Source organism: Colius striatus, chromosome 1 (assembly GCF_028858725.1).
Source record: "Colius striatus isolate bColStr4 chromosome 1, bColStr4.1.hap1, whole genome shotgun sequence".
Classification (NCBI taxonomy): domain Eukaryota; kingdom Metazoa; phylum Chordata; class Aves; order Coliiformes; family Coliidae; genus Colius; species Colius striatus.
Window position 1 is genome coordinate 31,756,560 of NC_084759.1, and position 13,127 is coordinate 31,769,686.

The 13,127-nt window shown below is 36.8% G+C and overlaps 1 protein-coding gene across 2 annotated transcripts in view; it reads left to right on the forward strand.

Annotated features, from left to right (window-relative positions):
* VWA8 (von Willebrand factor A domain containing 8) overlaps positions 1-13,127 on the forward strand; it is a 182,687-nt gene that overhangs the window by 131,556 nt on the left and 38,004 nt on the right. For both annotated transcript variants that reach the window (XM_061995180.1, XM_061995190.1), the window contains exons 36-37: positions 4,558-4,639; positions 7,060-7,264. In XM_061995180.1, the coding sequence (XP_061851164.1) occupies positions 4,558-4,639; positions 7,060-7,264 (287 nt within the window). The remainder of the gene's footprint in view (positions 1-4,557; positions 4,640-7,059; positions 7,265-13,127) is intronic.

Below are 13,127 nucleotides of genomic sequence, written 5' to 3' on the forward strand. Positions count from 1 at the left end.
TAATTATAACACTTCAGGCTGTGATCTCTCATACTTCATGAAATGCTGAAGGGTCAGACTGGGTAATATTTTTAAGGCCTTGATGGTAAAAGAAAATAAATCAGACTATTAAGTGGATGAAATAAAAATTCAGAAGGTAAATCTTCTGAGCTTTTGATAAAATTAGTTTATCAATTTGTGAGTGAGGCGGGGATACAGTGCTTCCAAATGATGCCTAAAATTGAAACCTTGACAGTTATTTCTTGAAGTCTTTTAAGCTACTGTGATGTATCACACTTTATAATACTAGATCAATATAATTTAAAAACAGGACATTCTTCATGAATCCTGGATACCAGTGACCTGACCAAATTACCTGTCTGAGAATTGACTTCTGTCTGACCAAGCAATTTAATTTGTGTCTGTTGTTATAACTGAACAAGATACTAACTTTTTTTCCCCTCAACTATAGAGAAAAGTATTCGTGAGTAGTGATTGATCACTTTAAATGTATAGAAAATGTTATGAGATTCAGTTTGTACAGTGCTTTATGGCCATTTAAGTAGAAAGATTTAAGGCCATCTTGAAGATCATTATGATTAATTTTTCTTCTCTAAATGACAATTTATGAATTACTAGAATTGATCTTAATTGAATCACGTGTAATATGACTTTACTAATGCAATCAAATTGGACCTGAGCAAGAATCTAGGTTTTCTATTCATAGCCTTTTTTTCAGGACTTCAGATATTTCCATTTATCGGTTAATGGTCAGCTTTTCTAGTTGAGGAGTTACTTGTGGTAGAAAGGATTCACCATGAAGGATTACAGAAGGACTACTATGCTGACTGCAATAGAATTGGTGAATGAAGTTTACTACAGATCATAGAATCGTAGAATGGTAGGGTTGGAAGGGACCTTTAGAGATCATCTAGTCCAACCCCCCTGCTAAAGCAGGTCCACCTAGATCAGGTTGCACAGGAGCACACCCAGATGGGTCTTGAGGACCTCCACAGCCTCCCTGGGCAACCTCTGCCAGGGCTTCCTCACCCTCACAGTGAAATAGTTTCTTCTTGTGTTTAAATGGAACTTTTTGTGTTCCAGCTTCATCCCATTACCCCTTGTCGTGTTGCTAGATACCATAAAAAAAGAGATGTCCCAACCTCCTGACATCTACCCTTTAGATATTTATAAATGTTAATGAAATCCCCCCTCAGTCTCCTCTTCTCCAAACTAAACAACCCCAGTTCCCACAGCCTTTCCTCATAAGGAAGATGCACCAGTCCCTTGATCATCTTGGTGGCCCTGTGCTGGACTCTCTCCAGCACTTCCCTGTCCCTCTTGAGCTGAGGAGCCCAGAACTGGACACAGGACTCCAGATGAGGCCTCACCAGGGCAGAGTAGAGGGGGAGCAGAACCTCCCTTGACCTGCTGGCTGGGAACCAACCTGTGAAACTCCTTCCCAAAGAATGTTGTGAATGCTGAAACATGAATCCAGAGGAAAACTTGGACAAACTAATGGGAAGTTACTACACACATAGACACCATATTCAGCTTAAGAAGCCTCTAGATTGGAACTGGTTGGTTACTGAGGAATATACTATGTGTGCTTGTCCATACTTAGACTTTTCAAGCTTCTAACTAGTCTTGAAGATGGGGTACTAGATTAGAGGAACCTACTATTGCTGTTGTTATGGCATGAATCCAAAATCTTTCCAAGTGAAAAAGGGAAGACAGGAGGAGATGTGCATTCATGTACTCACTTGGAAGGTGAGATAATAAGATACCAGTCCTTACTGTACTCATTTGAGAACCAGTATTTGCAGCCCTCTCTGGTGGGCTATTGTTTGTTCTGTAGTTTGCCTCTCAATCTCACTAATTGGTAGAATATTTAATTGAATGCACATTTAGCTGCTTCCAGGAGCTGCTTAACAGTCTTGGTCCCTTGGAGATTCACTGTTGCTTATTCCTGGTTGTGCATAATTCATGGGAGTCTTTAATGTTTGGTGATTCATTTGTGCTGCATTGGAAACCTGTAGTTACTTACCTGTGAAAGTTATTTAAAGCTTCGTTCTTAACTCCCTGTATCCTTTCTTGGGAGATGGTGTAGTGAAGCAAAGGCATGCTATTACATAAAATGCAGTATGTGGCAGTCCCTTGAAGTTCTTGCATTAATGTCTTATGTTGCTTTTGAAAAGCTGTTTTATCACTTTGCTTCACTTTGTGAATCTGTCAGGCTTTCTTTCTCATCTTCTTGGACAATTGGTCAGTTCTGGCAGACAGCCTTCCATTTCTATTAATAATTCAAAGTACGCAGCCAAACTCTAGCATACTCCAATATGTATTATCAAAACTGTTCCAGGAACAACAAGCAGAGAGATAATTTCCTTTATGTTTTATGGATCTGTAAACCAGGGTAATAATTACATTTGAAAAGAAACTGTTAACAAGTAATAATTTCCCCAAAGACTGCTGAACCGATGTATGGCTACAGAATATAAACTCAGACAAGGGATCATGGCAGAATTCAGCAAATAAGTATTAATGTTTATTCTAAAAATAGGACTACAGAAATGAGGACTACTTAAGAGCAAATGTTTACTTGGATTCCCAGCCCTTTCTATATAAGAATATAAAATAAGTCTGTTACTGAGTGCATATCTCTGTTAGTGTGACAGTAACTGAAACAACATGTAGTGTAACACACACAGTTACAGGAATAACCTCAACACATCATCTGGTCCGCCTATCTATATAGGGACAGGATGACACATGTGTAGACTCTTCTCAACTGATATTTGTCAAACAGTTGGCCTATTGCAGTGCTTCACTCTCCTTGTATAAAAAAAAAAGCTTTTCCTAGTATCCAGCTTTTGCTGTAAACAAAACTGGATACTTAGGTCACCTCCACTCAGGATAACATTGCTGTCTTTATAAGGATCTTTTCAGTATTATGAGACATATTTGGTTCTTTTTAAAGAAAATCTCTTTTTAGACAAAAGTAGTAGTTAATTCCTTACATTTATCCTTGTAGTCCATCCAGTCTAGCCTTTTTGTCACTCCCAAGGCTATTTCACTTGTCTATGTCTTCCTTAAAGTTTGATGTCTAGAGGTGCACCAAACTATTGTTCTCCATTGGACTTCAGCAAAAGAGGAACAGATTCCATTGGTTTAGGTCTGATGTTCATGTTTCATCATAAGATTCTTAACTGCAGTTCTGTCGTCTGGAAAGTTGTTCTTGTGTTGCATTTAAACATTTGATTATGTTTTCCTCATCTTCCTACTCTGCAATCCTTTTTCTATGTATAATTTAATTTGGTTGTATTGTGTTCTCTCTGTAATTAACTTAATTTTTAATTCCTGTGCTGCAGTTCTGCCCTTTCCAGTTGAATATCAGCTCTATGTTCTAGCTTTTCATCAGAAGTTTTAATGTGCATCTTATTCTCCAATACTACCTAAAGAGAGACTACATTTTAAAACAGCAACAAGACAAACCCAGAAGTGCTCTGTGGCCCACAAACCTGCATTTTTCCAGACTTTTCTTTTTGCTATTTCCAATTTGATATTTCCATTTTTATGAAGATGAGTAAAGTCATCAGATGTGCATACATGGATGAATATAGTACTACTGAATAAAGTAGACACATTAAATGCTGCTGTAGGTTATTCTTTACACTAATTTGAATGCTAGATCCCTTTGTACTGCTATTACTGGTCTTTTCGGTGTGTGCAAGCATGCACACTTATGTGGGGAACATCAGGCTGTCCATTTCAAGGAGGCAGAAGATAGTGTGTCGGAAGGAAATCTAGGTTCGCTTTCATCTCATGATAAGGGTATTTTATACCCATACTGTGCAGTGTTATTCAGTCTTCTGCTTTTGTTTCTGAAAGACTTAAGTTCCTCAGTTTATTCCATGCAAATGAGAGCCAGGTCCCAACAGGAACTGACTTTTGAACCCAGCCAGAGTGTACTCATAAATTGGCAAAGACAATGTAGGCAAACACACAGAGAAATTATTTTCTGATAGTCTATTTACCGTGAAGTTATGAAATCCTTGCATACTCAGAATCTACCTGCAAAAAGAGTGGTTCAAGTTAAGGCAACATTTAGGTTAATATTAATTGAGAAGTTTTCAAGTGGAAATCATGAGCACAGTCTTTTGAAACATTCCTCAATATGCTTTTAAAGTCAGATATACAGCTGATATTATCTTCAGTGACAGATAAAAGCAGTGAGTTAGGGATTACAGTAATGCCTGATGAGTGCTTTTGTGAGCAAGGCTATATTTGAGTGTAAATTTGACATTTGCTATACAAATACATGGTTCTTTTTATAATTGTGCCTATCTGGTTGTTCACTGTCATGATAGTAGAACAATTCCAAATAGTATGAGCAACTTGCATAGTGTAACTTGTAATAGTAAACCAATTACAACTTATATTCCTGTGTTGAATGCGAAAGCTTATCATTTTCTGACAAGTACTGTATAATGAAATATTTATATTTAATCTGTTAAGTGCAGATTCAATAACCAGTTAATCATGCACCAGGAAAATAACATATTTCTTTATTTTCAGATGTCACTCCTCCACAAGCTGCTGGATACTTGGAAGTAACAGATCTTAACTCAAAGAAAATCAAATACATTCCTATTCCTAGGTAACTGATTTTATTGATTAGAGCAGACTCTGTCTTATAGGAAGAGTAAAGAGACTTTAGTGTGTATTTTTGCTTCAGGATAAGCAAATATTTCTTCTGATGTGAAAAGTAAGAATACTTCATACCTAGTGTGTGAAATTCTGCAACTGTTGCAGCATATTTCTGTCAAAGTATACTAGGTGATAGCAATGAAAATATAGCAATGGAGTAGTAAATATGAAAGGCAGCTTTATCTTCTGATTTTCATCCTCTTTGCTCTTTCCCCCTTACCCACTTTATCCTCTTCCCTCTTTCATTTTGCTTTGCTATCTTTTATTTTCTCTTCCCTTTTTCTCTATCTTTAGGGTCTAACAAAGACAGGTAGAATGATCCAGTGCTAGGTGTTAGGAAACCAGGAGTCAAGTTCTTATCCAGTATAAAATTCACCTTGAAAATGACTTGAGCTAATCTATATTTTGGTTCTCCCTTTGGAAAGTATTCATTCCTTCACAAATATCTTGTATGATACATTCAAATAGACACTCTGTGTCTTCTCTTTGGTTTTAACATCTGTCTCTCACCATTGTAGAGAATATTTGCAATTGTTTTATGATGTAGACATATGTTTTGGTTATAAATTGTCATTTTCCAATGCTATAATAATCAAGATTTTTGTGTTAAACAGCAAGCTCTCAACTTTGCATGTTTAAGAGGCACATGTATGAAACCCACACATGAGGAATTTTATACCTTTATACCTGTTCATTTGATGTTGGCTTTAACAATTCTCAGTTAAAGTAACTCTGCTTCATTAATAATCTGTGGAAATTTTTAATGAATGAAGAATTAATTTTGGACTCTTTACCATTTTTTAATTTATCCATGGCTCTACATTTTAACACAGTCATTCAAAAATGGAAGGCATTAGTACAGAAAGAGTAGGGAATCTCACTTTATTTTACACTAGGATTTCATAAGAAATTACAGAAATTGCAAAGCCAAACTTCATCATCATGACCCTTAACCTGGTATGAGGATTTAAGCTGTTTATGGCAAATCTGAGATTTTAAAATGTACTCCATTAAGAACTGATAAATAAAGTGGCTTTTCGTATATATGAATGGTTCTGTGTTACAGCCTGATCAAACAGTAAGACAATCCTTCTTCAGTTGCATCAATACATAGTGATTTCAGTCATAGGTAGAGGCATAAGTGTTACTGCTTCATTTATCTTTGAAGATTATGAATTGTAGTATTAATGCAAGCTTCCAAGTCATTGTGCATGTCATTGACAGTACTGAAAAAGTGGCAATAATCTTTTCTACTTTATCTAAATTTCCCTTCATATCAAATAGCTGTTGGGTTCTCTGTTTCAGCAGTGTTTGTACGCATGTTGACTGTTTAAAACAGCGCTAAGATCCTCTGTGCATAAAGCTTTGTCATCTTTAAATGAGTATTTAAATCTTGTTTTTTTAATTAAAGCACTAGAAAAAGGTGTTACTTTAGTTGATGAAAGGTATTTGCCTCAGTTCCCAGGTCATGTTCTCTCCTATTTCTTGTGTAGTTTTATAGTTTTCGAAATCACATTTTAAAAATTTACACATTTTTATGTTTTTTTTTAAAGTCAGATGATTTTCAAATAGATGAGATATAGCAGTGAGTTAGGTAGCATATTCCCATTCAGCCTGGTCTTTTATAACTGGTCACATCCAATTTCAGTGGATGGAGTGTTTCAGACAAAATAGTGAGTCTGCAGGGCTTAGTTATAGTCTTTCATGGAATGAGAATGTCATTTCATTTAATTGTCACTTAACTAGTGTGACCAGGAGGACCAAGGAGGTGATTGTCTCCTTGTACTTGGTTCTGGTAAGGCCACACCTCAAGTACTGTGTCAAGTTCTGGGCTACGCACTAGAAGAAAGACATTGAGGTGCTGGAGTGTGTCCAGAGATGGCCAACAAAGCTGGTGAAGAGTCTAGAGAAAAAGGCTGATGAGGAGCATCTGAGGGAGCTGGGGATGTTTAGGCTAGAGAAGAAGAGGCAGAGAGGAGACATGATCAGTCTTTATAACTGCCTGAAAGGGAGTTGTAGTGAGGTGAGGACTTAACTCTCCTCTCCAATATTAATGGAGAGTTGCACCAGGGAAGGTTTAGATTGGTCATTAGGAAAAACTTTTTCACTGAGACGGTTATTACACATTGGAATGGGCTGCCAAGGGAGATGGTGGAATCACCATCCCTAGAGATATTCAAGGACACATAGATGAGGTGCTGAGGGATATGGTTCACTGTAGTGATGAGCTTGGCAGTGTGAAGTTAGCGGTTGGACTCAATGATCTTAAAGGTCTTTTCCAACCATAACAATTCTATGATTGTAGCTGCAGAAATACTCAGCTTTTTAATTGCAGCTTCAAGAAAAATAACATTTGTTCTTGTTTTGCAGATCCCAGTCTCTCTCTCCATATACATCATGGCTCTCTAAGATCTCAGACACTGATGCCCTGTTGGCACCACTAGGCAAAGTGGGTTTGGTTAGCGTGGACATGGGAGGTGGTGTGAGGCTTTGGGAGACTGGGCTGGAAAGCCTCCAGCGGTCACTGCAGGACTGGAGGAACATGATTGGCCAAGAAGATGGTCGTCCTGTACAGGTAGGAGTTCACAAAGCTGAAGTGAAAAGCATTTAACAAAACTAGTCGTAACTGAGTTTTCAGCTGGGAGAGAGGTTGAGGAACATCTGTGTTGAAAAGCACTGTGAAGTAGAAATATGCCTGCAAGAAATATTGATTAGATATCTTCAGTGAAAAAAAAAAAAGGCACAATAGCTTAACTAAAAAGCTTATTTGTGACCTCTGTAATTACAGTTACTGCCAGTCTCTTTGTCTTGCCATGTTTTTTATTTTCTGCCAAATTCCAGTACATTTAAGTGCAAATAAATTCTTTATCTCCTGCTGATTTTTAACTGCAACTTTCAAAATGTAGAATGCTGAAATTAATTTTTAAGGAGAGCATACTCTTTTAGAGTTCCAAGACTTGGAAAAAAATATTGTTTGTACTTCAGAGAAGAATGTGGAAACCTAGGTAGAATGTGCCTTGAGTTCACAGTGGTGCCTTTGGCTGATTTTGAAAATTGTTCCAGCTGGGCAGAGTTACAAGGGTCTCCATACAGCCTTGTGCTCATGTGACATGTTCCAGCAGATGTTGAAGATATACAGCATATACACATATACTGTGTGTAAATATGTGTGTGTGTGCACAATTGTTAATGTACTTGCTAACATTGCAAGACAGAGGGAAAATTCAGGACAGTTCAGTTGCATCTTTAATTCCTGTTAATGATTGGAGAAAGTATCACTTCACTTTGAAGAACCAGTGTGTGCTTTAGGAAGACTTTTCCACTTTTGACTAGGAATATCCTATCTACCAATAGCAATTGTTTCTGTTCCATTCATTTTTGTAACCACTCCCATGGTACATTAGAATAGGAAAACAGAATTAGTCTTGTCTAAATTAGATACCTTTTTTTGTTTGGCTGAGATTTTGTTTACAAAGTGTCCAGGTGTCTCGAGTGTGAATGAAATTTCTTAGGTCAAAAACACAGCTCTTCTTTCACTTTCTTTTCTCTGCTCCGAGCTTCCTTTCTACAAGATGTTCTGCAGTTACAGAAACTTTTGCAAGAAGTGACATGTTCTTAACAATGGCCTTCAGCAAATGCTTTTCACAAAAGTCATTAGAAAAGGAAACTGTTACCCAGTATCACATTTGCGTGGATGCTTGCTGCTTTACCAGTACCATTTTCATTGGCAACACAGTAGAACTAGCACCATCTAATGGCAAGATAAATCCAGTTTACACTAGCTCAATTTCATCTACTGATCAAGTTGATTAGTAGAAATTAAGAGTTTTAATTGTTTTAATAGTTGTTTTTTCCTTCTTTTTTTTTTGATAACGTGATTTTATTTGACAGCATTACTGTATTGTCAGTCATAGCCAACTAAATATTAGCCAAAACTTCCTTGGAAAGTGCACGTAATCAGAAAAATTTTAAGTCATTTAGCTAGTAATAAAGTAAATATTTTATGTACATCTCCAATAAGATAATAGATATGTAGTTGCTGTGTAAACTGTGTACTTTGCTATTGGGAGATGAAGGCCTTCACCATTCCTATTTAACTCAGTTTTTCATTGGACCCAAACATAAAAGCAGTACATTACTAAGGCATGCATTTCTGGAAATTAAAGGATCATGTTAGCTTGAGAACATATTCATGAAGATTCCATATATAAGGTAAGCACAGCAAGAACTCCATTGTTTCCTGTCCTAGAGACAATTGATTTTCTCAGAAAGCTGCAGCTCAATATTTGCTGAGATTTTTTACAGAAAAAAAAAAAATCCTGATACTTTTTACAGAATTGGAGATATTGTGCAGCCACGTGCTGATCTGTTTGTTCAAGTGTATGAAAATCATCTTCTTTTGTGTAATGCTTCGTGCTCATGTTAAGCGCCTTGAATTCTAGTGAGGCATCTCTAATTCCTTGACTAAACCCATCATTCCCAATCATCTTGTAGTAGAATCTCATTAGAAAATTGTCAGTGTTCCACATATCACTAGAGTTTGTTCCCCACTCACTCCCAGCTTCCCCTTCCCTAAAAGCTGCCATTGATGCATCCCATAAAGGTACTGTGGGTATGCAAATCTTATTAGTCCTTCATAGTGCTGTTCCTTGACCAACATAAGGCCTGTTTAGGTGGTTGGGATCCACTGTTCTGCAAAATACATAGAATCTTTCTGAAGCTTCCTGACTTTTGAGAGAGAAAAAAAAAAAGAATTAGAGAGTTTTCTATATAAATGTAGATATATAGATTCAAAGAACTTCAACCAGGCTTGAATTGGAACCACTAGTACTATCTTCTATGTCTGCATTTTGGCTTTCGCATTGCATTACATCTCAGAAACGTGCTAGATGTACATAAGCAATGAAAGAGAAGAAAACAAACAGCCATTTCACTTACAATCAGTAATTAGGCTCCCTTGATGTAATATCGTGGCAGTCTTCAAAATAGTCAACATTCACTTTGTGTTGTTGATAGCAGAGTTCAAACTGCTGAAGTCTGCTACATAAACAGCTTCTGAAAATATAATTTATATTTACATAAGTTTGTATTTGTGTAGGCAAGTCAGAAAATTTCTTCATTTATTGAAGTTTTAAACTCAAAATATTACTGCAGTATTCTGAAAGTATTAAATTGGGATTCCTAAAGTACAAAATCTAAACAAAATACTGGATATTCTAAAGCCACTGTTTGAAATCCAAAACCTCTTGAGCTTTTTCACTGTTTAGTGTTTCTGAGAATAAGGTCACTTCATTGTCAAATATCTGAAAAGAATTCAAAAGACAGTTTGTTTTTAAAATCTTGCCCTAAAATTTTCATAGAAATAGGCAGACATTGTTAAGTTTGTGCTACTTTTTGCATTAATGGGTTGTTGATAGAAATTAAATAGAAAAAAACCACTGATCATATTCTGACATAGTCAGACTGTTGTTTTTCAATAGGAATTGTTTACTTTTATGTCTCATTTAGATAAACTACAATGCTTCTATAAAAATAATTAAAAGGTATGTCACTTAGAGATATTTCAGTAGATGGTAAATCTACATCATACCCATTAGGCATCTGAAATCTCTGCAACAAAATCTTTTTGTCATTGATCTGTGATTATCAACACCACCATTTATTCCTGTGTTCATTCCATTTAGTGTTCTCTTGCTGTAGCCTGTTGCCTAAACTGTTTTATGCTATGTAAAGGTTATACTCAAAATGTAATTGATTTCAAAAGTCCCAGGACATACCAAAACCTGCTGAGTGGATAAAAATGTACTTGGTCAAAGATTTCAAAAGCATTGGCTTATAATTAATGATTATATATATCTGAACCTCAAAACTGAACCACAACATTTTTGTCAGTCCTTGTGTAGTCTTGGCATTCCAAAGCTGAGGATACCCTTATTTCAGTACCAATATAGTCCAAAGAAGTGATCTAATTGATAAAAACCCCCAAAACCTTCAACACTGGTGTAATCTGAGATTTCTTAGGGATTTATTTTGCTGGATGTTTTAGATAACTGTGTTGTTTGATGTGTATGTGGAACTTGTAGTAGATGCATCAGCTTCCATGTGCATGAGTTTTTGAAATCCCAGTGCTGTGTGTTTGTGGTTTTATATAAAGGCCTAATAAGTAGTTGTAACTCTTATTTCCTTTGGATTGTTCTCTCACATGTTTAGTATAGCAAGCCTTCCTCATAAACATTCAGGTACGTAGTTGGAAATGAAACCATATTTTCATCTAAGTCAATAGTTAATCCTAAAACAGGGACACAATCTCCTGGCAGATCCTAGATCTTAAAGCTCAAGGCCTGGCTGTTCTATAGTACACTGCTTCTTCAAGGATGGTGGTTGCTTACATCTCTTTGGCCCACAACAGAGCCCCACCCTGCGAAGATTTTCTGTATAGTGTGTGTCTTAGTCTCCCTCTTTTTATCAACTCCTTGTCTGAAGTCAGACAGTTAACAGATCTGTTGGCACAAGCCCTGCACCTTGTCTGGCTTTTGCACTTAAGGTATGTGCTTGATACAGAGCTGGAACATAGCTGAGGCACCTACCCAGACTCAGAAAATTAGAAGCTTTCCATGAATTAATTCACAGCCTACTTTTTCCCAGACACATTTTGATCTCTTAGAATGGAGGGAGGTGGACACAGTGGGACCAACCTCCAGTTGCAAGAGTGAGACGTTCAGTGCAGTCATCATGAAATGTGTGGAGATCGTGAGCAATGCAGCAATAATACAAAATATTGTCTCGTAAAATCTAGATAGAGGATTTTTTTTAATGGAAAAATAGGATCATGATTACTAACAATCTTTGCAATCTGACTTCACCATTGCATGGTCAGCATGGGAAAGGCAACAGATAGGTAGTAAATAGTGCATTTAGTCCTAAGTTAATTATAGTTGATTTTTTGGAAGGGCTCTTAATGATTTGTTTCTTTCATTTCCCCATAGTGCTATTAGAGAACAAAAGGAATGTTGTGTAGCTGCCTTTGAGTTTTCATAATATGATGCAGGTGCTTTCTTTAGAGGTTTTGGGGAATCATCTGTACAGTTCTTGTGGAAATAAAACATAAATAACAGAGAAATTCTCTCATTTATATGAAATGTCTGTCTGTGTTTACCTTTACAGCAGTCGTGCCCTAGTTTATTAACGGCTAAACCCTTTGAAAGCATGCTTCAGCTAACTCATGGGAGTTCCTAGATCAAACTGTCTTATTAAAATATGAGCTTATTTTACAGAACCTCTTCTCTCTTACAATTTGTCACCAAAAGCTATGCTTACTAAACACCACACAGTGTTCCATTAGCTTTGATGGAGTATCAGGAGAGAAACATTTACCTTCCAGAGAAAGACAGACATGGTCAACTATACTCTTCAGCTTGCTTCTTTTCAAGTTTGGATTAGATCAAAAAACACAGCAGGTACATTGTATGTAATAAATAAGGCTCGGTTTTAACAGGCAAAAGCAGTTCAGTTTCATCACTTTATGTTTGCATGTACTGTCAGACAAGCAGCTCAGGCAGGTTATTGTGGCTTTGCTTGGAAAAATTGAGGAGTAACAGCAAGGAGAAGCCGTAGGGTACAGCTTCAGACCTTAGGCATTTCAGTGTCTACTTGTGAGCTAAGCATGTAAGCTCCCATTGTAACCAAGAATGCCTGAAGAGCTCACCTTGAAGGGGACACTGTATGGCTTTTCCGACCCACTGCCCTTACTGACACCTCAGACACCTGATTTACTTGAGAGATCCTTACCTCTAGCTGTCTGCAGTTTGGAATCCAAATCCCATCCTCAGTATGCAAGGCATTATTTACAGATTTAAGGAAGCTGATTCTTAGAAACAGAGTGTATTTCCTTTGTGCTTCTTTCTGTTACTTGGGCTGAGACCAGAAAATCTGTAGTTGTTTGATTGTCTTCTGTCTTTGTGTGACAATCATCTTACTCCCTTCCTCAAATGGTCTCATTCATTCTGTTTGTATTCCATTGAACTAATCACACAGAACTCTACAAGAATTATTCACCCTTTAAGTGAATTCCTGGTTTTGTTTTTAGTGAATACATTAATTTTGATTTTCTGAGGCTGCACTTTGTAGTTGAAAGTTTCAGGTACTGCAGGTGCATCTGATGGAAATTATTTTTTAGTTTGTATGTTTAACTGAAGAAAGAATAATTTATTCAGGAGTTTCAGTGACCCAACTTGTTTATATTGACTGCTCAGGATCTACTTGAATCTATATTGATGACTTTAAATTTTTTTTCTTCCCTTTTTAAAAATGGCATTTTACTTTATAATATTTTAACACAAATCCAGCCTTCTCCTGATGTTAAGACTGATCTGGGCAAAGCTGCAGTTCTTGATTCAAGATGAAAGCGTGACGTTTAGCAAGACTGGCTAGTCCTCTTC